Source organism: Dermochelys coriacea, chromosome 4, assembly GCF_009764565.3.
Source record: "Dermochelys coriacea isolate rDerCor1 chromosome 4, rDerCor1.pri.v4, whole genome shotgun sequence".
Lineage (NCBI taxonomy): Eukaryota > Metazoa > Chordata > Testudines > Dermochelyidae > Dermochelys > Dermochelys coriacea.
In genome coordinates this window covers 94,172,470-94,199,599 of record NC_050071.1, presented here as the reverse complement: position 1 = coordinate 94,199,599, position 27,130 = coordinate 94,172,470, and the positions used below count along the sequence as shown (strand labels likewise).

Genomic DNA, 27,130 nt, shown 5'->3' with positions numbered 1-27,130 from the left:
CCATTCCCAGTCTCTATTCAAGCCTAAGTTAATTGTATCCAGTTTGCAAATTAATTCCAATTCAGCAGTCTCTCGTTGGAGTCTGTTTTTGAAGCTTTTTTGTTGAAGGATAGCCATTCTTAGGTCTGTAATCGAGTGACCAGAGAGATTGAAGTGTTCTCCAACTGGTTTTTGAATGTTATAATTCTTGACGTCTGATTTGTGTCCATTCATTCTTTTACGTAGAGACTGTCCAGTTTGGCCAATGTACATGGCAGAGGGGCATTGCTGGCACATGATGGCATATATCACATTGGTAAATGCACAGATGAACGAGCCTCTGATAGTGTGGCTGATGTGATTAGGCCCTATGATGGTATCCCTTGAATAGATATGTGGACAGAGTTGGCAACGGGCTTTGTTGCAAGGATAGGTTCCTGGGTTAGTGATTCTGTTGTGTGGTGTGTGGTTGCTGGTGAGTATTTGCTTCAGATTGGGGGGCTGTCTGTAAGCAAGGACTGGCCTGTCTCCCAAGATCTGTGAGAGTGATGGGTCGTCCTTCAGGATAGGTTGTAGATCCTTGAGGATGCGTTGGAGAGGTTTTAGTTGGGGGCTGAAGGTGATGGCTAGTGGCGTTCTGTTATTTTCTTTGTTTGTCTCTGTCTGAGGGGTTGGAGCAAATGCGGTTATATCGTAGAGCTTGGCTGTAGACAATGGATCGAGTGGTATGATCTGGATGAAAGCTAGAGGCATGTAGGTAGGAATACCGGTCAGTAGTTTTCCGATATAGGGTGGTGTTTATGTGACCATCGCTTATTAGCACCGTAGTGTCCAGGAAGTGGATCTCTTGTGTGGACTTGTCCAGGCTGAGGTTGATGGTGGGATGGAAATTGTTGAAATCATGGTGGAATTCCTCAAGAGCTTCTTTTCCAGGGGTCCAGATGATGAAGATGTCATCAATGTAGCGCAAGTAGAGTAGGGGCATTAGGGGACGAGAGCTGAGGAAGTATTGTTCTAAGTCAGCCATAAAAATGTTGGCATACTGTGGGGCCATGCGGGTACCCATCGCAGTGCCGCTGATTTGAAGGTATACATTGTCACCAAATGTGAAATAGTTATGGGTCAGGACAAAGTCACAAAGTTCTGCCACCAGGTTAGCCGTGACAGTATCGGGGATACTGTTCCTGACGGCTTGTAGTCCATCTTTGTGTGGAATGTTGGTGTAGAGGGCTTCTACATCCATAGTGGTTAGGATGGTGTTTTTAGGAAGATCACCAATGGACTGTAGTTTCCTCAGGAAGTCAGTGGTGTCTCGAAGATAGCTGGGAGTGCTGGTAACGAAGGGCCTGAGGAGGGAGTCTACATAGCCAGACAATCCTGCTGTCAGGGTGCCAATGCCTGAGATGATGGGGCGTCCAGGATTTCCAGGTTTATGGATCTTGGGTAGCAGATAGAATACCCCAGGTCGGGGTTCTAGGGGTGTGTCTGTGCTGATTTGTTCTTGTGCTTTTTCAGGGAGTTTCTTGAGCAAATGCTGTAATTTCTTTTGGTAACTCTCAGTGGGATCAGAGGGTAATGGCTTATAGAAAGTGGTGTTGGAGAGCTGCCTAGTAGCCTCTTGTTCATACTCCAACCTATTCATGATGACGACAGCACCTCCTTTGTCAGCCTTTTTGATTATGATGTCAGAGTTGTTTCTGAGGCTGTGGATGGCACTGTGTTCTGCATGGCTGAGGTTATGGGGCAAGCGATGCTGCTTTTCCACAATTTCAGCTCGTGCACGTCGGCGGAAGCACTCTATGTAGAAATCCAGGCTGCTGATTCGACCTTCAGGAGGAGTCCACCCAGAATCCTTCTTTTTGTAGTGTTGGCAGGAAGGTCTCTGTGGGTTAATATGTTGGTCAGAGGTGTGTTGGAAATATTAGTTACAGGTTCCCTAGAAATGTGAAAGGCACTCTGAGTGGCTTGCACCACTGCATCTATGCTGCAAGTTAAATCTGTTTTAAACCAGGGAAGTCTGGGCAGAAAAACTGGCACATGATGTTCTTACCGGTAAACGTTAAACTTTTTTACTGGTGGATAGTTCTCTGAAAACATCCACTCTATGTGCAGCTGCAGTCAAAAAAGCGAACAGACTGTTGGGAATCATTAACAAAGGGATAGATAATAAGACAGAAAATATCATATTGCCTCTATATAAATCTATGGTACGCCCACATCTTAAATATTGCGTGCAGATGTGGTTGCCCCATCTCAAAAAAAGATATATTGGTCTTGGAAAAGGTTCAGAAAAGGGCAACAAAAATGATTAGGGGTATGGAACGGCTGCCGTATGAGGAGAGATTAATAAGACTGGGACTTGTCAGCTTGGAAAAGAGACGACTAAGGGGGGGATATGATAGAGGTCTATAAAATCATGACTGGTGTGGAGAAAGTAAATAAGGAAGTGTTATTTACTTCTTCTCATAACACAAGAGCTAGGGGCCACCAAATGAAATTAATAGACAGCAGGTTTAAAACAAACAAAAAGAAGCATTTTTTCACACAACGCACAGTCAACCATGCTGATGATGCTCATTAAAAAAATAATGCATTAATTAAATTTGTAAATGAACTCCTTGGGTGAGAATTGTACATCTCCTACTCCATTTTACTTGTATTCTGCCATATGTTTCATGTTATAGCAGTCTCGGATGATGACACAGCACATGTTGCTCGTTTTAAGAACACTTTCACTGCAGATTTGACGAAACACAAAGAAGGTACCAGTGTGAGATTTCTAAAGATAGCTACATCACTCGACCCAAGGTTTTAGAATCCAAAATGCCTTCCAAAATCCGAGAGGAACGATGTATAGAGCAAGCTTTCAGAAGTCTTAAAAGAGCAACAATCCGATGTGGAAACTACAGAACCTGAACCACCAAAAAAGAAAATCAATCTTTCTGCTGGTGGCATCTGACTCAGATGATGAAAATGAACATGCTTCGGACCGCACTGCTTTGGATGGTTATCAAGCAGAACCTGTTATCAACATGGACACATGTTGTCTGGAACAGCAGCCGAAGCATGAAGAGGCATACAAATGTTTAGCATAACTGGTACGTAAATACATGGCAATGCCAGCTACAAAAGTGCCATGCGAACATCTGTTTTCACTTTCAGGTGACATTGTAAATAAGAAACGGGCAGCATTATCTCCCGTAAATGTAAATGAACTTGTTTGTCTTAGTGATTGGCTGAAGTAGTAGTACTGAGTGGACTTGTACGCTCCGAAGTTTTACATTTTTTTTTTGTTACATAACTGCATTCAAAAACAAAACAATCTACATTTGTAAGTTGGACTTACGTGATAAAGAGTACTACAGTACTTGTATGAAGCGAGTTGAAAAATACTATTTCTTTTGTTTGCCACTTTTACATTGCAAATATTTATAATAAAAAATAATATAAAGTGAGCACTGTACACTTTGTATATTGTGTTGTAATTAAAAATCAATATATTTTAAAATGGAGAAAAACATCCAAAATATTTAATACATTTCAATTGGTATTCCATTGTATAACAGTGCAATTAAAAAGTGCGTTTAATCATGATTAATTTTTTTAATAACAATTTTTTGAGTTAATCGTGTGAGTTAACTGCAATTAATTAACAGCCCTATTACTAAAAGTTCATATGTATTTTAACTGCCTTTAATGGAATAAGCGTTTTGTCCTTTTTGAAAAAAAGTTAATTACATTGCTCACTGCTGATCTTCATTTAATCTTCCCCTCCCATCAGTTCTCTTTCTCTATCCTCCTTCTCTTCTGCATATACTTTGCTGTTGCCTGCACCCTTCTCCTCCTCTCCCTTGAACATGCCTTAACACCTAGTCCTTTATTCTATCTGTTCCCCTGGACATATACCTAGCTGTCTTGTTCCCTTCTTCTCGGGACATTTCCCTCCCTCTGGTAACTGGCAGCTCCACTTACACTATGGATCCTGTGCCTGAGGGCAGTTTTGTTCCTCTCCTGCTCTTATAACAATACCACTACCTAGCTCTTACATAGCACTTTTCCTCAGCAAATCTCAAAGCACTTTACAAAATGAGGTCAGTATGATTATCCTCATTTTACAGATGGGATAACTGAGGCAGATTCTGGAATAGAACTCAAGTCTCCCAAATCTCAGTCCAGTGTTCTATCCAGTAGGTCATGCTGCCTGCCCTATTGTATAGGTGCCATCTTATTTCCATGCTCTTCTTTCCAATGAAGTGCTCTGGGGATCACCAATAGTCCATGGATTCATTTGGGAACTGCTGGTGCATATTTTACCCCACTTTCATGAAGAATACAATTTAAAAAGTCATTCAAATCAATTTTCCACAAGATAATCATTGTTTTCAAGTAACAAAAACTGTACATTACTTGTTTTTCCAATACACACCAGTGTCAAAGGTAAGGATCATTTCCTTACTAGAATTAAACTGTGAAATACACTTGAAAATTAAAAATTATAAATGTGATTTAAAGAAATTAAGTTCACTAGTTGTGACTTCAACTTCTTTTTTTAAATTAAAAAAAAAAAAGATAGTCTTTTGCAACACTAGCATCATGAAGAATTGCTTCTTACCTTCCCAATTTATAGGTTAAGCCTAATGGCTACTCCGATCCTATAGAGGAGCACTTAGAGCCTGATCCAAAGACCACTGATTTCAGTGTAAATACTCCCCTTGACTTCACAGAACTTTAGATGAGGCCCCTAGAGAACAATTACTTCTCATTAACACAATTATTATAGATAGGTCTTAGACGTGGAAGAAGAAAATTTACTGGAAAAGCAGCATTGTACTACTTTACAGAGATAATTGGTATGAAAGGTACATCTCTGTTTTGGCTGTAAAAGTGAAAGTCTAAGTTGTGAATAATTCCTGAATGTTATTTTAAAAATATTTACATACCTTCGCTATCCTGTCTGCTGTTTCTTTACAGAACTGAGTTGGGTTATCAAAATGTTGGATTAGATGAGGCAGTAAGCACAAGATGTTAAGAGGAAATCCTGCAGACAAACAAATGGTGCAGAAGTTATGTGAGCACACAACAAACTTCTAATATTTTAAAAACAAGATCTCTGTAACCAAAACTGCTTTATTATTTAAGATGGAAGTAGAATAATCACCTAATCAGTTAAACAAAATTAATATGTAACCTGCTCTTATTCAGCACAATGGCAAGCTCCTAAGAGAATATGCAAAGGTTTAGAACAGCACTAAACCAAGGCCACGATGACTAAATGGTTTGAGAAGGAAAAAACTGATATATATTCTTACTTACTTTGGAAACAAATTTACTATAATGTAATATACAATTCCAATCTTCCAGTAGGTTTACTCATAGAAACTCTTTGCACAGGGTCTCTAAACAAATGATCACAATCTACATTGTACCTAGTGTAACAATGCTGAGGACCACGGGTTTACTTTTGCTCTTCATGCAATGTATATCACTACTGATTTTAATGCCAAAAATTAATTTATTTTTCAGTTAACCTACTACCGAGTTCATAGATACTAAGGTCAGAAGGGACCATTCTGATCATCTAGTCCGACCTCCTGCACAGCGCAGGCCACAGAATCTCACCCACTCACTCCTACGAAAAACCTCACCTACATCTGAGCTATTGAAGTCCTCAAATCATGGTTTAAAGACTTCAAGGAGCAGAGAAGCCTCCCTCAAGTCACCCAGGCCCCATGCTACAGAGGAAGGCGAAAAACCTCCAGGGCCTCTCCAATCTGCCCTGGAGGAAAATTCCTTCCCGACCCCAAATATGGCGATCAGCTAAACCCTGAGCATATGGGCAAGATTCATCAGCCAGATACTACAGAAAATTCTTTCCTGGGTAACTCAGATCCCATCCATCTAATATCCCATCTCAGGGGATTAGTCCTATTTACCTTGAATATTTAAAGATCAATTACTTACCAAAATCACATTATCCCATCATACCATCTCCTCCATAAACTTATCGAGTAGAATCTTAAAACCAGATAGATCTTTTGCCCCCACTGCTTCCCTTGGAAGGCTATTCCAAAACTTCACTCCTCTGATGGTTAGAAGCCTTTGTCTAATTTCAAGTCTAAATTTCCTGGTGGCCAGTTTATACCCATTTGTTCTTGTGTCCACATTGGTGCTGAGCTGAAATAATTCCTCTTCCTCTCCTGTATTTATCCCTCTGATATATTTATAGAGAGCAATCATATCTCCCCTCAACCTTCTTTTAGTTAGGCTAAACAAGCCAAGCTCCTTAAGTCTCCTTTCATAAGACAAGTTTTCCATTCCTCAGATCATTCTAGTAGCCCTTCTCTGTACCTGCTCCAGTTTGAATTCATCATTTTTAAACATGGGAGACCAGAACTGCACACAGTATTCTAGGTGAGGTCTCACCAGTGCCTTCTATAAATGGTACTAAAACCTCCTTATCCCTACTGGAAATGCCTCTCTTGATGCACCCCAAAACCGCATTAGCTTTTTTCACAGCCATATCACATTGGCAGCTCATAGTCATCCTATGATCAACCAATACTCCAAGGTCCTTCTCCTCTTCCGTTACTTCTAATTGATGCGTCCCCAACTTATAACTAAAATTCTTGTTATTAAACCCTAAATGCATAACCTTACACTTCTCACTATTAAATTTCATCCTATTACTATTACTCCAGTTTACAAGGTCATCCAGATCCTCCTGTATAATATCCCGATCCTTCTCTGAATTGGCAATACCTCCCAGCTTTGTATCATCTGCAAACTTTATTAGCACACTCCCACTTTTTGTGCCAAGGTCAGTAATAAAAAGATTAAATAAGATTGGTCCCAAAACCGATCCCTGAGGAACTCCACTGGTAACCTCCCTCCAGCCTGACAGTTCGCCTTTCAGTAGGACCCGTTGCAGTCTCCCCTTTAACCAATTCCTTATCCACCTTTTGATGTTCATACTGATCCCCATCTTCTCCAATTTAACTCATAATTCCCCATGTGGCACGGTATCAAATGCCTTACTGAAATCTAGGTAAATTAGATCCACTGCATTTCCTTTATCTAAAAAATCTGTTACTTTTTCAAAAAAGGAGATTAGGTTGGTTTGGCATGATCTACCTTTTGTAAAACCATGTTTTATTTTGTCCCATTTACCATTGACTTCAATGTCCTTAACTAATTTCTCCTTCAAAATTTTTTCTAGGACCTTGCATACCACAGATGTCAAACTAACAGGCCTGTAGTTCCCCGGATCATTTTTTTTTCCCTTTCTTAAAAATAGGAACTATATTAGCAATTCTCCAATCATGCGGTACTACTCCTGAGTTTACAGATTCATTAAAAATTCTTGCTAATGGGCTTGCAATTTCAGGTGCCAATTCCTTTAATATTCTTGGATGAAGATTATCTGGGCCCCCCGATTTAGTCCCATTAAGCTGTTTCAGTTTCACTTCTACCTCAGATATTGTAATATCTACCTCCATATCCTCATTCCCATTTGTCATGCTACCATTATCCCTAAGATCAACTTTAGCCTTATTAAAGGCTGAAGCAAAGTATTTGTTTAGATATTGGGCCATGCCTAGATTATTCAATATGGTTACATATAACTTGATTAAAAATACCTGCTAATTGGGAGGGATCAACCAATGTATGTTTGGAGACCGTGATGAGTTTACTGAGGAGGTGAACTGTCATTTCCTGTGTAGACACTGAGGTAAAGCCCTTAAGGAAGAGCTGCTGAAGGCCTGGAAAGTTATTCCATTTCAGTTTACTCTGCACCTTTTCTATCTTCTCCCGACTCTCTGATTTATCAAGAGACAAATGAATAAGCAGTTTGTTGAGCAGCCTGAGAGCCAGGAGGTATTCATATTCATAATCCGATTCTAGCAAGGATGCTGCAATCCAAAATATGGTGGCCATCAGGTTGATAGGATCAGTAGTGGGCTGCACATCATGCATTCCTCCCTCTCTCAGAGAGGAGAGGCTTCTAGTCCTTGCTAAGCTTCCACCATGGTTTATTCTTCCATCCATTATATCCAGTGTGTTGCTCCGTCGACGGTCACCTCTCCGGTCACCAATTAAAGTCAGTCTCAAAGAGTTACTCCTTGCATTGCTGTAATATCCCAAACAATTGCCGCTACTAGTAGGACTTGTGCTTAGATTTATCTGTCCAGTGCTTTTTCTGTTAGCTGCATACTTGTTTCCCATTACAGGATCATAGTATGAGGTTCTAAAATAAGAGCAACGAAATATATTATTGCATGTAAAATTTCAGACCTTCAATAATGTACATCCTAAAAAATAAGGGCTCCAAAAAAATCAATCCTCCAGCACATGCAGAGTATATTTTATTATCAGTGAATAGGTCTCAGGAAATACTTATATCATAATGAAGTCCTTGAAGAGAGGGAGACTGCCTTGTTACTTCAACACCATAGCTAGGGAAGAAATGTTTTCCAGACATAAGAAATTATCAAGGTTAGAGAGCCAACCAGGGATCTAGTACAATTAGACATATTGGTCAAAAACTTGAAAAAATATCAGCTAGGAATGAAGATTTAGAATTCCCATATATTTTCTTACAGATGAGAAAAGGCAGGGAATTAAGAAATGCGGTTATTTACATGTCCTTATAGAAAGAAAAGGAGTACTTGTGGCACCTTAGAGAGACTAAAAAATTTATTAGAGCATAAGCTTTCGTGAGCTACAGCTCACTTTATCGGATGCATTTGGTGGAAAATACAGAGGAGAGATTTATATACACACACAGAGAACATGAAACAATGGGTTTATCATACACACTGTAAGGAGAGTGATCACTTAAGATAAGCCATCACCAGCAGCGGGCGGGGGGGAAAGGAGGAAAACCTTTCATGGTGACAAGCAAGGTAGGCTAATTCCAGCAGTTAACAAGAATATCTGAGGAACAGTGGGGGGTGGGGTGGGGGGGAGAAATAACATGGGGAAATAGTTTTACTTTGTGTAATGACTCATCCATTCCCAGTCTCTATTCAAGCCTAAGTTAATTGTATCCAGTTTGCAAATTAATTCCAATTCAGCAGTCTCTCGTTGGAGTCTGTTTTTGAAGCTTTTTTGTTGAAGGATAGCCACTCTTAGGTCTGTGATCGAGTGACCAGAGAGATTGAAGTGTTCTCCAACTGGTTTTTGAATGTTATAATTCTTGACGTCTGATTTGTCTCCATTCATTCTTTTACGTAGAGACTGTCCAGTTTGACCAATGTACATGGCAGAGGGGCATTGCTGGCACATGATGGCATATATCACATTGGTAGATGCGCAGGTGAATGAGCCTCTGATAGTGTGGCTGATGTGATTAGGCCCTATGATGGTGTCCCCTGAATAGATATGTGGACAGAGTTGGCAACGGGCTTTGTTGCAAGGATAGGTTCCTGGGTTAGAGATTCTGTTGTGTGGTGTGTGGTTGCTGGCGAGTATTTGCTTCAGATTGGGGGGCTGTCTGTAAGCAAGGACTGGCCTGTCTCCCAAGATCTGTGAGAGTGATGGGTCGTCCTTCAGGATAGGTTGTAGATCCTTGAGGATGCGTTGGAGAGGTTTTAGTTGGGGGCTGAAGGTGATGGCTAGTGGCATTCTGTTATTTTCTTTGTTGGGCCTGTCCTGTAGTAGGTGACTTCTGGGTACTCTTCTGGCTCTGTCAATCTGTTTCTTCACTTCAGCAGGTAGGAATGCATGAAAGAGATCTTGTAGGTGTTTGTCTCTGTCTGAGGGGTTGGAGCAAATGCAGTTATATCGTAGAGCTTGGCTGTAGACAATGGATCGTGTGGTATGATCTAGGTGAAAGCTAGAGGCATGTAGGTAGGAATAGCGGTCAGTAGGTTTCCGATATAGGGTGGTGTTTATGTGACCATTGTTTCACGTTCTCTGTGTGTGTATATCAATCTCCCCTCTGTTTTTTCCACCAAATGCATCCGATGAAGTGAGCTGTAGCTCACGAAAGCTTATGCTCTAATAAATTTGTTAGTCTCTAAGGTGCCACAAGTACTCCTTTTCTTTTTGCGAATACAGACTAACACGGCTACTACTCTGAAACCTGTCATACATGTCCTTATATTTCTCTTAAGGTAGCATCCTAGACAGATCCATACCTTCCATGCCTTTCACACTGAGACTCAGGAGCATTTATGAAAGATATCAACATTTTCTGGAACCCATTTTATGTGGATATACAGTATAAATGCCACATTGTAATCAATAACTTTCGAATTAAGCTTAAATTTATACAGAGGAACTCCAATACAACCTTTGTACTTTGGAACAATCTTTTGAGTAGTAGAGGGGCATGTGAGTATGGATTATTTTTTCAGTTTATAAAACACATCTCTCAACACTAGTAGGCACATATATTAGATCCTAGAATACATCTCATTACTCAAAAACACCTCCTTATACCACCCCAGAAATGCAACCCCTTGTAATACAAGCCTTAAGTCCAAAATCCGAGTGAAAAGACATGGGTAGCAAATGCCCCGAAGTTGAATAAACTTTTGAGTTTCGCCAGACCAGTGGCGAAAGCAAATTCCAGTTGGGGCCCTCCAAGGACAATGCCTTACCATCAGCCCCTAAAGTCTGGGACTTAAAGCCTGAACCTGTGAAGTACTGAACACCCTCAACTCCCATTATGGTCAGTGTTCAATGGTGAGAAATACTGTAGCTGGTTTCAAATGCCAGGATTAAACACAAACAGAAGCAGTTTCTAAGCCTTTATCCAAGACCCCGACTACATAGGGCTAACTCTTTGAATTGTACACAGAAGCCAAATGGAAGTTAATACTGGCTACAGATCATATTTCATGCATGAAGTATCTCAAAGTATATCGGTAGCTGCATTCTGCACTAGATGAAGTTTCCAAGTTCTATTCAAGTGTACACATTTCAGTAATCCAATCTTGATGTGAAAAAAGCATGAATAACTGGCAAGAGCCTTATGTGAAAGGAACATTTGTAGGATAACATATAATTATGCTTGGTCAGGCTCATTTTCTTTTTAATAAAGCAAGTCCCTGGGGGCAAAGGGAACCATAATATTAACAATGTAATTTTTCAAGTCTGCTCTCAGACACAAGATAAGAATGTTTTGAAAGTTTGACACAGAATGGGGAAGAAAAATTACAGACCTTTATTTACACTTTATAATAAAAAGCAACACATTTGGAATGCCGAGTAGGCAGCTCTAAATGTGGTCTAGTATCTGCTGCAGTTGAAGAAATTTGGTTTACAAATTATTGTAATCCTAATTAATATAAATAGTAACTACCATGATGTAGCAATTTTCATCCAGAGATCTTATAGCACTTAAAAAATTTAGTATCACTACTTACATTTTATAGATGGAGAAACTGAGGCACGGAGTGCTTATGTGATAACCACAGTCAGATAGGCTCTGATCCTAAAAGATGGTGAGTGCCCTCATTTCCACGGAAGTTAATCAGAACTGAAGGCACTCAATGGTTCACAGAATTGAGGTCCAATAGTTCAACAGCACGGATGTGAACAAAACCCAGATCTAACAAATTTGATTTACAAATTCTCCCCTTCATAACTGAGAAACACACACTGATTTAAAAGTGCCGAATTTGCTCTACCACCTAGCAATAGAAAAAGTAAGGAGTAACTGAAGTCAGTTTCAGGAAATTTGACTAAGAGCTCAAAGATATGAACATCTGAAAACAGCATGCTGTCCTTGTATTAAGTCTAAACTGAAATGATGGCAGAAACGTTTTGATTACGAGTAATAAATAACTAATAGTTCCCATGAATACTGTACTTTGACTAGTATAAGTACTTACTGAGAAAGTGCAGATATAAGGTCATAATGCTTCATGGTTTCAGCCAATGTATCAATGGCAGATTCTAGAGTCAGAAGTAGCTCTATGACAAAACCCTGAAAAAGGTCCAAGGTTATTATATGTTATAGTATGTATAACAGTGCAGATTGCGTAGGACCTCTTGATTGTGATATACAAATAGAACAAACAATGTTAGGGACTGATTCATAACTTTCTGATCTAATTACACCATGATCCTAATGATGCATGACTCAAATTAATGGTGCAAATTCAATGTAAAACAAAGAACAGTATACAATTTAATTTTAAAACTAGTGAATGACACAATCATGGATTTATTTGTGTTATATTCTTTGGTCCAATACTTCTGACAAGATAACCATCAAGTTCCATTATTCCACTGGGTGTATTTACACTTTATGACTTAGTCCCTCTTTTTGTGGTTTGAATAGGATAGTCAATTTCTTTTGCAAGGAGTGACATAGGATAAACTGTAAAGATACAATATGTTGCTGATAAATCTAAATATCAGATCATACTAAAATTGTTGTTTCTTCTTTAATATTATATTGTTTTATTTTAAAATACTTGAGGCATATTTTGAATTATAAAAAGTATGGGTGCTGCCAGGAAGCCAATTACTTCACCTGAGATATCTAGTTCAGACTGCAGAGTCTCTGAAAGTAAATGTTTGGAAACTACTAGGTTGCTTTTGAAAGCAAAGTGCTCAGCATAACCATGAATTATTTTTGTTTTGTTCTTCAGAAGTGAAAATTCAAAGTGTTACAGAAGTTAAATCCAATACCAGTCACATCACTTTTAATACCCCTTTCTTCTTCATTTAAGGAGAGAATGCAGCTGAGCCCATCATTCTGCTTTTATCTTTTATTATGGTATTAAAAAATACAATTAAAATATTGTTTAATAAAATGGGAAAATTGTAAGTGAGATGGCTGCAAAGGAGAGAAAATAAGAAAATATGCAAATACCTGTGCTTCTTCTCCTGCATCTCCTACAGTTTCTACAAGCCTGGAGAGAATGTCAGAAAGCGTAGATGCAGAAAGAGGCTGCTTCAGAGCCCTGAAAATCTGAAACGATCTCCCAGCATAGTGTCGAGAGGAGCAAGAAAGTGCAGTTTGCAAAGCAACTTCACTAAGATGGTGCTCCAACTGAAATCCTGCTATGAAATCAAATGTATGTCCAAGTAACACAGCAGATTTAAAAAAAGAAAAGAAAAGGAAGTTGCAATTATTACATACATTACCAGTGTTATTGCACACTTATTTTTTCTACTGACAAGATTATTATAGCCACCTCTGTGTTGGCTTTTAAGTTAGTTTTATCTACTACTTCTTCTCCCTCACCCCCTTTGCTTAATTGGAATCCCTCACAAAGATCCATCCAATCACATAACAGCTTTCCCATAAACTTAAACAGAAGTATTAAATATTAAATTAGACAGATGGAAAGAAAGATACAAGATTTAAACAATAATTATCTGCAGTGAGCTTGTAATATACATTTTCTCCTTCTCCAAGCACACGTTATGTTGACATATCCAAGTCTGAACACAGTTATGAACTGTGTCACATAAAAGTGCAACATCTATTGGGTGAAAGCAGAAGCCTGGAAATCTATGCATATTTTCTTAAAGAGACGTTCTTATTTATTTCACAAAGATTTTTATTTTATTGAAATTCTACGATGTATTAACTCTTTTCTAACATACCTGAACTCAACTGCTTAAACACAGACACCACATGTTTTAGAAACACAGTTAACTGCTCAGCACTCTTTATACTAGGGTTCTTGGCTGAAACATCCTCATGATTCCAAAGTGGCCCTCTTTTCCTAGATATATAAAACCCAACATATAACACAGCATAGCATAAAAGTATAAAACATTTTTATATTTATCTATTTTATATTGATCTCTATTATCATTATCTATTTATGCAGTGCTTTTCACCTAGAAGAATTCCAGAAGACTTTATCAACTACATACAGTATACTGAAACAGATTTCTCTGGAATGAAATATGGCAGCTGTTAAAAAACGTGCAGCAATATTATATAGCAATTAAGACAAAAAACAAAGCAACATATTCAAGCCAATTGAAACTGCAGGAGGAATTTAGGGAGGAGGGAATGTGTAGTTACCCTAATGGCAAGTAATTTTAATTGATGCTATACATTTGCAAAAATACCACAACCCAACACCACATTATTTTAAAGTTCTAGGGCTGTGTAAAAACTCTTTTTTAGTTTCCACAGTTTCCGCAAACCAAAATCAAGTTTTTGACCACTAAGTTCTATTTAGAGTTTCAGGTTTATATGTTCAACCCTGCAAATCTGTGGATATCTGCTTTATACCCATGGATCATTTTTGCAGATTGCGGATCGGATGTGGATACAAATTTTGTATCTTCTCGGCTCTATTTATATGATTCTGAAAGCACTAAACGAATTATCATATGAAAATAGGAACCTTTTGAAAGTTGCCAGTTTTAGAACTAAACTTTGCCACCAATTCCTACTTCCCCAGTCAACACACACGCCCTCTCTTTCTCCAAGCCACCTTGAAGATCCATACAAACCCAGGTTCCCACAACAGCCTTCAAGACGCTCTCTGATCAGACCTTTAAGAAGCATATTCTGCAGCCCACCAAATCCCAGAATGTGGTTCAATTGTCTTTAAAGGAAGTAGTTGTGGGACTGGAGTTGCTGAAGAGAGGAAAGGGTTTGAAACCCTGAAAAGCTTTCCGTGGGAAAGGGGATCCTCAGATCAGTGGGGAATTCACCAATCAATGGCCTTTTGAAGTCTCAGGAGGAGAGATGGCCAATCAACTGCCCTTAGGATGTAGAGAAAGTAGAATGGTTTGAAGGCTATTATATATACACATAACATGCACATAACAAGAGAGTATTTAAGATCAAATTTAAGATCTTACTGATGATAAACAGAAGAGAAAAATAGTCAACTTCATGCCAAATAATATGCCATTTTGCCATATTTCCATACACCTTGACCATGGTTGATCTTGAAGTGTTACCTTGAGGTAATAAATTCCATGAGTGTTTTCACTTTTTCATCTTGCTCTACTGGAATATCAACTTCATTGAGGATGGTGGTGTGCAGATGAGAAATGGCAGCACTGGTATTTCCTAAACTGATGCTAGAAGAGGTAGAACTTGAACTAAGCCCTGAGTCTGTCATTGGGGAGGGCTGGTAATCAGGTATAAAATCATTAACACCTGCTGAAAGAAAAACAACTATGATTATATTATAGTTTTGCATTTTCACATTAGACTTCAAAAAATGTATTAGTATGATGCACTGGTTCTCTAAAGATGCACTTTGATTAGGATAATTAAAATATTTTCAAACTGAACATACAGGATGCTCCTTTTCACCTTCTAGGCCATCAAAATAGTATCTGTTTGTAATGCCAACACTGAAAATATAAAATTTAAAACAATGTCATATGAATTACCCATTTTATGAGATAGGTTTCAAAAGAGTTTACAGTATTTTACCAGTAAAGCCCTGATCTTGCAAACACATATATGCTAACTTTATGCATGCAAGGAGACTTAATGAAGTCAACAGGCATACCTAAGGTTAAGCACATCTATAAATCCTTGCATAATTGGGGCCTAAATAAATAATAAGGAATAACCCATCCATAACTACAATCATAGTAATGACTCCAGCATTCATTTTTATATTAGTATTCTGGTGAAGTGACAACCCATTAGTCCCTGCACTTGTAGGCATCACATCCTTAACAAGTTGATTCAGTAGTTGAACTTGAAAGCATTATAACACACACATGCTTGTAGAGTAGAAGTCAAGAGGACAATGATAATGCAGACTGGCTTTTTGATTGAAATGTAATCTGATCACAACTGAATTTAATTATTAAACACTGATATGTAAGGCTGATTCCACCAATAAGTTAGAGATGTTTTGTGCCACTCTAGATGCATAAAGCTGCTCTAAAATCAGCTTACTCTGGCTACTGGCACATTCCCTCTTCACATGGGAACCATCTGCAAAATACAACCTGCATAGCTTCTATACTATCTTTCTCCCAAGTATTGTATCAGGTAATGGAGCCAAGGAAAATGAAGGCATGGCCAGGGTTTGTCTGTGTCTGGCTAGCTGACGTCAGTAGTTGGAGTGCTGAGGGCCACTAGCACCCAATGTAGATCATTAACCTTCGCTGCGTTCTGGACTGATGCATGCACAGCTGCAGGATTGGATTGTGGGGGGGCAAAAGTGGCTTAAAGAAAACTTTGCAACCAACCCCCGCATCACTCCCCCAGCTTATGCTGAGCACTGTTCAGATGGAAGGAGAATTGGGTCATATATGGATAGTATTTCTCCAGTCACTGTTATTTTTATAGTGTTTGTGTCCCTTAACTACATATTTAGGATCTGACCCCACAAGTATCTCTGTGTGAATAGCCCCTGTATTCACATGGAGTCCTGTTTAGACCAACTGGGTTCCACAAAGAGGTCTATCCGCGCTTAGTATCTTGTCAGATGAGGGCCTTTTTCTCATCAAAAAGATGCAATCTATTAAAATTGTATAACTTGCCATTTTAATCAATTATTTAACCAGCATTTACTAGATCTGCTTGCAGGATTTAGTCTTAATATAGTTTTTAAATTATATAATGTTCTACTGCAAAATTCAAAAAGTATCAGTGATTCATGAAATAAAGCTGATATAGGGTATTTTATTAAATTAATCACCTATTTTTAAGTTAAAAACATCACTATAATAATTTTTGCTTACTCCCCCATGTGGGGCTAATCTCCTGAACAATACTGTTTCAATTCTCAGTGTAGACAGAACCTAAATAAAAGTTTGCTGGCCTTCTCATCCTGATCTCTAGTCAATGTTTTTTCATGTTACAACCCAACTTACATAACGTGTCTCTGGCCAGCTCTACTCAAGAGCCCAAGGACTGGAACAAGAGTGGTTCTGTAGATCAGAACTGAATTGCATTTGGTAAAATTCTATGGTAAAATTTACACAAGAATTTACAAACTATTTTTTCTTCACGTAACACAAAACTACTTCCCAGTTACAACAAAACTGAAATAATATATTGCATGGCAGCTGTTGCCATCTGCTGAAAATAATATGAAATATCACGAGTCAACAAAATTAATCCTTGTTCACATTTTCCACAAATCTATAATACAATCAAAAGTGAAGGTTCATAAAAAATGTTTCCAGTGAAATTTACAGGTCTCTCATACTATATGATCATTTCAGATTATATATGTTTTCTCATATTCTTTGTACAACAATAAAAGCAAAAGTCATGCTAAAATCTTGTAATATTTTTGTGGTATTCTATTAAATCATACAATGTCAAATGGCTTATGTCCAAAATTGAAAGTTGCTATAATTTATAGAGGAATTTATCTCCCTATTTCTCCTTTAAAATCACAAAAAAGTAGTTGCTATTTTATATGACCAGCTAACAGTTTCCTCTGCAGTTTCCACAGCAGCAGCAAGCCAGCAATTAACATTCAGCTGTGCTGCTACTGCTGATGACTGCACACAAAATGTTAACATCTATATTAATTTTAGGTTAATGAAAAATTCAAGGAAGAGAGAAATTTTATCCAACTGGACAAAACTGGAAGTGAAATAATTTACAAACAATGGAGATTTTAATATTTAAGTCCAATCAAAAAATGACTTTCTGTGTTGTTTTAATTAATGAAACATGAACAATGTAGCTATGGTTACCTGTGAAAGTATAATCTAAATGTGCAGTTTGCTTGACAGTAAGCACCCTGGGTTCATTAAACTCCCTGTTCCTGAGAAGGACAGAAGCAACAGACTGGACATTACTGTTGGAGCCCATCACTATCAACAAATGCAAAAGCAGGCGTTTACAATGCTCATACACTTCAGGGTGGTAGTGGTCAAACCCTAAAATTAAAGAGGAAAATAGAAAGGAAATAATCAATTAAATATGCAGTTAACTAAAATCAGCAGCAGTCCTAGTGGTCTATATCAATCTCTACAAACGATATCTATTTTTGGTAAAGAAATATTCACCAACAACAACTGAAAATGAGTTAGATTTTGGCTATTGGGAGAAACAGAGGATATGCTCCCTTCCATCTCCCCTTTTATTTTTTCTACAATAACTTCAATATATTAAAACTCTCTGGCTTTACTGTATTAAAAAACATTACCACACTGAGCAAGAGCGCGTTTACATATTATGTTTATTTCATATAATAAACCAACTAGGCCAGGGGTGGGCAAACTTTTTGGCCCGAGAGCCACATCGGGGTTGCAAAACAGTATGGAGCGCCAGGTAGGGAAGGCTGTGCCTCCCCAAACAGCCTGCCCCCTATCCGCCCCCTCCCACTTCCTGCCCCCTGACTGCCCCCCTCAGAACCCCTGACCCATCCAACCTCCCCGCTCCTTGTCCCCTGATCACCCCCTCCTGGGACCCACACCCTGAACCACCCTCCCCGGGACCCCACCCACTGTCCAACTCCCCACTCCCTGTCCCCTGACTGCCCAACCCCTATCCACACCCCCGCCCCCGATAGGCCCCCAGGAACTCCCACGCCTATCCAAATCCCCCTGCTCCCTGTCTCCTAACTTCCCCGCCCCCTATCCATACTCCTGCCCCTAACTGCCCCCCAGGATCCTACTCCCTAGCCAACCTCCTCATCTCCCTGTCCCCTGACTGCCCCGATCCCTATTCACCCCCCCCCCTTGACAGTCGTCGTCCCCGGACTCCTACGCCTATCCACCCCCCCATCCCCTGACCGCCCCCACCCCCCAGAACCTCCGCCCCATCCAACCGCCCCCGCTCCCTGTCCCCTGACTGCTCCCCAGGACCCCCTGCCCCTTATCCAACCTCCCTGCTCCCTTACCATGCCGCTCACAGCAGCAGGAACTCACAGCCCCGCCACTCGGCCGGAGCCAGACACGCCGCCGCGTTGCCCAGCAGGAGTGGTGGGCCAGGGCACTGGTGGTGCAATGAGCTGAGGCTATGGGGGAGGGGCCAGGGGCTAGCCTCCCCAGCTGGGAGCTCAAGGACTGGGCAGGACGGTCCCACGAGCTGTAGTTTCCCCATCTCTGAACTAGGCCATATTGTGGATGATTCCTGCCATTGCACAGGTACTAAAAAAAGCCCACCATTTTTATTCAACCCAATTGAAAGACTCACCATACTGAAATATATGGAGCCAAAAACACAGGGAAGAACAACAAGAGAAGCACTGAGGACACTAAGTGTATTACAAGCTAATTGCACCTTCTATACAAGAGGAGAAGGACAAGTGGCCCCAATAGACAGTGCTTTGTAAAGGAGTCCAAACTTTCATGCCCACTTGTATTTCCTACCTACATGTTTGTCTCAAGAAATAAGCAACATTAGGAACATGAAAAGATTCTCTGGTCCAGCACACACTTGTCTGATTAATTGTACATGCTCAGAAGAAGAAAAAGCCAAATCAAGTGGGGATACAAATTCAGGGCAGATGTATGCTGCTCAAGAGAGGCCGGGGGGGGTGGGGTGGGGCAGCAATGGACTATAATAAAGGTGGAAATCTGGCCAAAAGAGTACAAGAGAAAGGAGAAAAAGAGATGCACTAGTTTGTTACCTATCACACAACAGACCAAATTTAGCTCTGGTGCAAATATGTGTAACTTCACTGAAGTAAATGCAGTTGCACTTGCTTACATCATGGCTTCATTTAGCCCAAAATATTCTGCTTACAGGCATTTAGTAAGTTTTAGCTTTTATATGTTATCCACAGTGTTAATTTTAAAGAAGACACTTATTAGTATTGTATTTATACAAACCAAAATGACTGGGAAATATTTTTTTAAAAAGTGGATTTTTTTTCAACTTGAAAAAGTGTTCTTCCTTTATGTTATTGGAAGACAGTTTTTAAAAAGTCAGATTGTCACAACAACATAGAAGACAGTAATATTTCATACACCAGAGACCCTTTTTGTACTTTCCGCAAATATTTTATTGATAAATAAAGAATAAGAAATATTAATCTCATTCAGCCTTGGAAAAAAAGACTAGTTATGTCAAAAAGGCTGTTATCATTTTTAATTACTATAATCTTCAAAGCCAAGCTTACAAGCTGCTTTCCTTGATTTAAAAAAAAAATGATATTTCAGTAGCAGTTTAGTTACCTATAAAAATTGCATGAAGTAAAAGATGGAGGTATCCTCCCCATTCCACCTTCACACTGTGGTCGATTATCAAATCAGTCAAAAGGATCACTGCTATGTTACACCTAAAGAAAGAAAAAAATTGTTAAGAGATCAGAATACAACTGTTTTTTACATTTTGAAGATCTGTAGGAGTTTTAAAGATACTCTTAACTAATATCCCCTTTTAAGGCTATGAAAGTCTTAAAGGCAAGAAAGAAAAAACATAAAAATCACAATAAGCCACACAGCAGATGTGAAAAGCTTTAGTCCTCCAAATCAAAAGGTAGCTAAGACATCATAACTTCTTGAATTGTAAGCAACCCAGGAAATGTAACAATAAGGAAAGGCTATTCTTACTTTACACAGCACATGCATGAAGACAGTAGTTTGATTTAAACTAATATGAACTGAACTGCTGTCCCTTTCATGTAATATTAGTATTTACCTGTGAAGAGACATGCCTGGAGATGAAGTTTCAGGTAAATAATCCACTAGTGGTGACCAACAACCCCCAGTAGGTGGAAAGGGTAGAGGCTCTCCTTGATTATGCTCCATCACTTTCAGTCGCCAGTTAGAATACAGTGGCATTGAATCACCTATCAAAATATATTTATTTTTACTTTTCTTTTTGATTTGTCAATCCAAGCAAAATGTACAATTTACTAATGGTAATCTTCCACCTAATATTATAGATTCGTAGATACTAATGTCAGAAGGGACCATTCTGATCATCTAGTCCGACCTCCTGCACAGTGCAGGCCACAGAATCTCACCCACCCACTCCTATGAAAAACCTCACCCATGTATGAGCTATTGAAGTCCTTAAATCATGGTTTAAAGACTTCAAGGAGCAGAGAAGCCTCCCTCAAGTCAACCATGCCCCATGCTACAGAGGAAGGGGAAAAACCTCCAGGACCTCTCCAATCTGCCCTGGAGGAAAATTCCTTCCCAACCCCAAATATGGCGATCAGCTAAACCCTGAACATATGGGCAAGATTCACCAGCCAGATACTACAGAAAATTCTTTCCTGGGTAACTCAGATCCCATCCATCTAATATCCCATCTCAGGGGATTTGACCTATTTATCCTGAATATTTAAAGATCAATTACTTGCCAAAATCACATTATCCCATCATACCATCTCCTCCATAAACTTATCAAGTAGAATTTTAAAACCAGATAGATCTTTTGCCCCCACTGCTTCCCTTGGAAGGCTATTCCAAAACTTCACTCCTCTGATGGTTAAAAACCTTCGTCTGATTTCAAGTCTAAACTTCCTGGTGGCCAGTTTATACCCATTTGTTCTTGTGTCCACATTGGTGCTGAGCTGAAATAATTCCTCTCCCTCTCCTGTATTTATCCCTCTGATATATTTATAGAGAGCAATCATATCTCCTCTCAACCTTCTTTTAGTTAGGCTAAACAAGCCAAGCTCCTTAAGTCTCCTTTCATAAGACAAGTTTTCCATTCCTCGGATCATCCTAGTAGTCCTTCTCTGCACCTGCTCCAGCTTGAATTCATCATTTTTAAACATGGGAGACCAGAACTGCACACAGTATTCTAGGTGAGGTCTCACCAGTGCCTTGTATAACGGTACTAAAACCTCCTTATCCCTACTGGAAATGCCTCTCCTGATGCATCCCAAAACCGCATTAGCTTTTTTCACAGCCATATCACATTGGCAGCTCATAGTCATCCTATGATCAACCAATACTCCAAGGTCCTTCTCCTCTTCCGTTACTTCTAATTGATGCGTCCCCAACTTATAACTAAAATTCTTGTTATTAATCCCTAAATGCATAACCTTACACTTCTCACTATTAAATTTCATCCTATTACTATTACTCCAGTTTACAAGGTCATCCAGATCCTCCTGTATAATATCCCGATCCTTCTCTGAATTGGCAATACCTCCCAGCTTTGTATCATCTGCAAACTTTATTAGCACACTCCCACTTTTTGTGCCAAGGTCAGTAATAAAAAGATTAAATAAGACTGGTCCCAAAACCGATCCCTGAGGAACTCCACTGGTAACCTCCCTCCAGCCTGATAGTTCGCCTTTCAGTAGGACCCGTTGCAGTCTCCCCTTTAACCAATTCCTTATCCACCTTTTGATGTTCATACTGATCCCCATCTTCTCCAATTTAACTCATAATTCCCCATGTGGCACGGTATCAAATGCCTTACTGAAATCTAGGTAAATTAGATCCACTGCATTTCCTTTATCTAAAAAATCTGTTACTTTTTCAAAAAAGGAGATTAGGTTGGTTTGGCACGATCTACCTTTTGTAAAACCATGTTGTATTTTGTCCCATTTACCATTGACTTCAATGTCCTTAACTAATTTCTCCTTCAAAATTTTTTCCAGGACCTTGCATACTACAGATGTCAAACTAACTGGCCTGTAGTTACCCGGATCACTTTTTTTTCCTTTCTTAAAAATAGGAACTATATTAGCAATTCTCCAATCATTCGGTACTACTCCTGACTTTACAGATTCATTAAAAATTCTTGCTAATGGGCTTGCACTTTCAGGTGCCAATCCTTTAATATTCTTGGATGAAGATTATCTGGGCCCCCCGATTTAGTCCCATTAAGTTGTTTCAGTCTTGCTTCTACCTCAGATATGGTAATATCTACCTCTATATCCTCCTTCCCATTTGTCATGCTACCATTATCCCCAAGATCCTCTTTAGCCTTATTAAAGACTGAGGCAAAGTATTTGTTTAGATATTGGGCCATGCCTAGATTATCTTTAACCTCCACTCCATCCTCAGTGTTAAGCGGCCCCACTTCTTCCTTCTTAATTTTCTTCTTATTTATATGGCTATAGAACCTTTTACTATTGGTTTTAATTCCCTTTGCAAGGTCCAACTCGACTCGACTTTTAGCCTGTCTCACTTTATCCCTACATGTTCTGACCTCAATTAGGTAGCTTTCCTTGCTGATCCCTCCCATCTTCCACTCCCTGTATGCTTTCTGCTTCTTCTTAATCACCTCTCTAAGATGCTTGCTCATCCAGCTTGGTCTACAACTCCTTCCTATGAATTTTTTCCCCTTTCTTGGGATACAGGCTTCCGATAGCTTCTGCAGTTTTGATTTAAAGTAATCCCAGGCCTCCTCTACCTTTATATCCACAAGTTCTTCAGTCCAATCCACTTCCCTAACTAATTTCCTTAATTTTTGAAAGTCAGCCCTTTTGAAATAAAAAACCCTAGTTGCAGATTTATTTTTGTTAATCCTTCCATTTAGTTTGAACTGAATTAGCTCATGATCACTTGAGCCAAGATTGTCCCCTACAACCATTTCTTCTATGAGGTCCTCGCTACTCACCAAAATTAAATCTAAAATGGCATCCCCTCTAGTCGGTTCAGCAACTACTTGATGAAGGAATCCATCAGCTATCGCATCTAGCAAAATCTGAGCCCTATTATTATTACTAGCACTGGTCCTCCAGTCTATATCTGGGAAGTTAAAGTCTCCCATGATCACGCAGTTTCCATTAGCATTTACTTTATTAAAGACATTAAAAAGGGCTCTATCCATATCCAAATTAGATCCCAGAGGTCTATAGCACACCCCAAGCACTATCGTAGGAGAAGCTTTACTAGTTTTCTTCCCCAATGTAATTTTTGCCCAGACGGACTCTGTCTTATCCATTGCATCGCTTCTTATTTCTTTACATTCTACCTCATCATTGATATACAATGCTACTCCACCCCCTTTTACCTTTGTTTCTGTCTTTCCTAAACAGCACATACCCTTCAATACCTGTAGTCCAGTCATGACTACTATTCCACCATGTTTCTGTTATCCCTCTAATATCTGGTTTCACTTCCTGCACCAGTAGCTCTAGTTCCTCCATTTTGTTACCTAGACTCCTCGCATTGGTGTATAAACATCTTAATTTTTGCTGTTTGGCCTCGCTCACATTTTGTACCCTATTAGGGTACTGTGTATATTCTACACAGTAATAAGTTTAAAAATGCCCCAGGATTTGAAGCTATAGGTCCTGGGAAACAGAAGTGTCCAGATGAGAAAAACCATTCAGACAAAAGTTAAAATAAAGAGTAGTTTCTTACCCTACAGTAATTGTGGATCTTCAAAATGAAGTTGTCAATGTGGATCCCACTGTAAGTGCACAAGTGCCACGTGTATGCAAGATTGGAATCTTTTGAATAACGGTGTCTGTCAGGATCATGTACACTCCCTGTGTCTCCTTATGCTCCCATGCAAACCCATAAAAGGCAGAATAACTCTAGCCCCTGCTCGGTTCCCTTGCAATTCAAAGTCCAGGGAAGCACAGAACTCCAAAAATGGGGATGGAGTGTGGGTTATGGGATCCACACTAACAAGACCTCAAAGAACCACAGTTATTGTAGGTAACTTCTTCTCTGAGTATTTGTCAGTGTGGATTTCACTGTAGGTGATTAGCAACAGTACCTCTTCTGGACACTTAGATTAGGAATATCAACTGCATCAGTTCAACAGGTTTGTAGAATTGCTCTCCCAAACTTTGTACTTGCTCTGGCAGCTAAGTACAATGCATAGTACTTGATAAAAATCAGTGGGTTACTCCAGGTTGCTGCCTTGCAGATCTCTGAAACTGGCACATTTCTGAAGCAGGCAGAAGATACTGCTTGAGCTCTGGTGGGGTGCGTCTTGGCATTTGGTGGGAGAGCTACACCAGCTAACTGAAAAGACAGTGAGATACCTTATGTTGTCCACCTTAACAGGCTTTAGAGTAGCAGCTGTGTTAGTCTGTATTCGCAAAAAAGAAAAGGAGTACTTGTGGCACCTTAGAGACTAATAAATTTATTTGAGCATAAGCTTTCGTGAGCTACAGCTTATTTGGCCTTTAGAAAGGCCAGTTATAGCCAGAAATAAACAGAAAGACAGTCTGAACAGTTTGGTTCTGTCGATGTAGTAAAAAAAGGCTCTGGAAATGTCCAATGTGTGCTGCTTCTTTCCCAATGAAGAGGAGTTTTACTGCAAAGAAGAGAGGCATATTAAATGATTAATTCAGGTGGAATTCTGAGACCATCTTAGGAATTAATTTAGGGTGAAGTTTCAGGATCACATTAACCCTATGAAATACGATGTGGGGAGGGGATCAGCTACAAGCATTTGGAACTTGTTCACTCTTCTGACTAAAGTCATTGCAACTAGGGAGACTGTCTTCAGAGCCAGATGAAATACAAAGCTTTTTGAAAGGGGACTCCTTGAATCTCAAGATGATGTCACTGAGGTGCCAGGCAGGAGCAAGTTCCCTGATCTGTATAATGTAGGTAACAGGCCCTTCAGGAACTCTGATACCATTGGGTGAGAGAAGACCAAGCAGGACTATCCATCAATGGAAAGCTGAAACTGCTGCAGCTTGGACCTTAGTGGTGTTAAGAAAAAGCTGTTTCAGATGCAGGAAGTAGTTGGGAGCCTTTGGTACCAAAGCCTGCTTATGGTCCAGGCTATGGTGGGTCACCCCTATTGAGAACCTCTTCCATTTTGATGAAAAAGTCCTTCTGGTAGATATCTTCCTGTTCTGTATCAGGATGTCCTGGACTTGTCTAAAGCAATCCCTATCCATGGTAGTTAACCAGACAACATCCAGGTTGTCATTCAGGTGGGTCTGGATAGCGAATCTTCCCATGGTGCTGTGAAAACAGGTCCAGGCAGTCTGGGAGCTGAACTGGTGGTTGAATGAACACCTGTAGCACGTCTGTCAACCAAAATTGCATTGGCCAGTGCAGAGCTATGAGAACAATAATGGCTGTCCCTTTTGAATTCTGAAAATCACCATGAAGACCAAGAGAATGGGTGCAACAGCACAGAAGAGGCCTAGATTCCACTGCAGAGGGAAGGCCCCAGGCTCATATCCTCTCTGCAACAAAATTTCTGGCACCTGGTGTTGTCTTTAGGGACAAACAGGTCTATCACAGGAACTCCCCCCCCCCCGATTAGTTCTATGATAGAACTCCGCAGTGATCACTTGTGAGTGGTAACATATCTGCTCTGGGGGGTTACCAGGTTGTTGCTGACTCTTGGGAGCTGAAGAGCCATCGGGGTTAATTTGCATCTGTGGCACCATGTCCAGAGCTTGTGCCTCCTTGCTTTTTTTTGTGGTGTATTGCTAACATGATGTTCATCAAGACCTGCATTGTGGAATTGTGACGATCAGGAAGGAAGGACATGCAGACTAGCCTCGTGGCTCTGACCTCCATGACATGGATGTGGAGTGCCATGTCTTCCAGGGACCCTATTCCTTGCATTTGTAGATGGTCCAAGTGGATTCCCCAACCTATCTCTGAGGTGTCTGTGACTAAAGTCATTGTTGGGGAGGGGGCAGAGAACAGTACCTAGCCACGCATATTCTCAGTTTCCTTCCACCATTTCAGATCTGTGAGGTATGAGTAGAACCATAACCTTTTTGCTCATTTGGTGTTTCACTGGGGAACAGACCAACTTGAACCAGCGCTTGAGTGGTCACAGGTGAAGTCTGGCAGGCAGCATCATGTACATTCTTTCTGTGTTGGTACTCTGGCTGACAGTCCCAGGAGTTGGACAATGTCCTCTGCGCTTCTGCTGGGGCTGGTACTTGCATGTTTCCTATAAGGGGCCTGTGTGTAAATTGCCAAGGACCATACGGTGGCGCAAGTCCTTGAGGGAATGGGGCACTCTGTCTGAAGAGCTCCATTTCCTCAAAGGGCAGGTCCTCTATAACGTCCTCTGTCTTGCATGGTATGCCAGACATCTAGAACCATAAAGTCTGCCTCATTGTGATAACTATGGTTATCGACCTTGTGGCTGTATCAGATGCATTTGTGGCCAACCTGACCTTTTCTCTTGATCTTCTGACCCTCTGATTGTTTATTTCAACTCATCCCTGTACTCCTGCAGGATTTTAGCTAGGAAAGGAGTGACCACCTCCCAAGTGAGAAAATTGTACTTGACAAAGAGAACACAGTAATTTGAAGGTTCTCTGGGTAGCCAGGACTGTGAATCACTTTGTAACCCCCCTGCCTCCACTGAGAGGAAGACTGACTTTAGCTTAACTGGGTGCCAGCTTCCTGACACCACCAGCCTATTAGC

The 27,130-nt window shown here is 40.0% G+C and overlaps 1 protein-coding gene across 16 annotated transcripts in view; it reads right to left on the bottom strand.

Annotated features, from left to right (window-relative positions):
• FRYL (FRY like transcription coactivator) overlaps positions 1–27,130 on the bottom strand; it is a 429,780-nt gene that overhangs the window by 87,042 nt on the left and 315,608 nt on the right. For 5 of the 16 annotated variants that reach the window (XM_043513888.1, XM_043513887.1, XM_043513879.1 and 2 more), the window contains 9 exons: positions 20,489–20,639; positions 20,023–20,126; positions 17,593–17,778; positions 14,872–15,091; positions 13,549–13,670; positions 12,809–12,999; positions 11,820–11,914; positions 7,617–8,224; positions 4,920–5,017 (listed from right to left, as the gene is read on the bottom strand). In XM_043513888.1, the coding sequence (XP_043369823.1) occupies positions 4,920–5,017; positions 7,617–8,224; positions 11,820–11,914; positions 12,809–12,999; positions 13,549–13,670; positions 14,872–15,091; positions 17,593–17,778; positions 20,023–20,126; positions 20,489–20,639 (1,775 nt within the window). The remainder of the gene's footprint in view (positions 1–4,919; positions 5,018–7,616; positions 8,225–11,819; positions 11,915–12,808; positions 13,000–13,548; positions 13,671–14,871; positions 15,092–17,592; positions 17,779–20,022; positions 20,127–20,488; positions 20,640–27,130) is intronic. The other 11 variants (XM_043513881.1, XM_038399650.2, XM_043513886.1 and 8 more) reach the window with 5 other exon arrangements.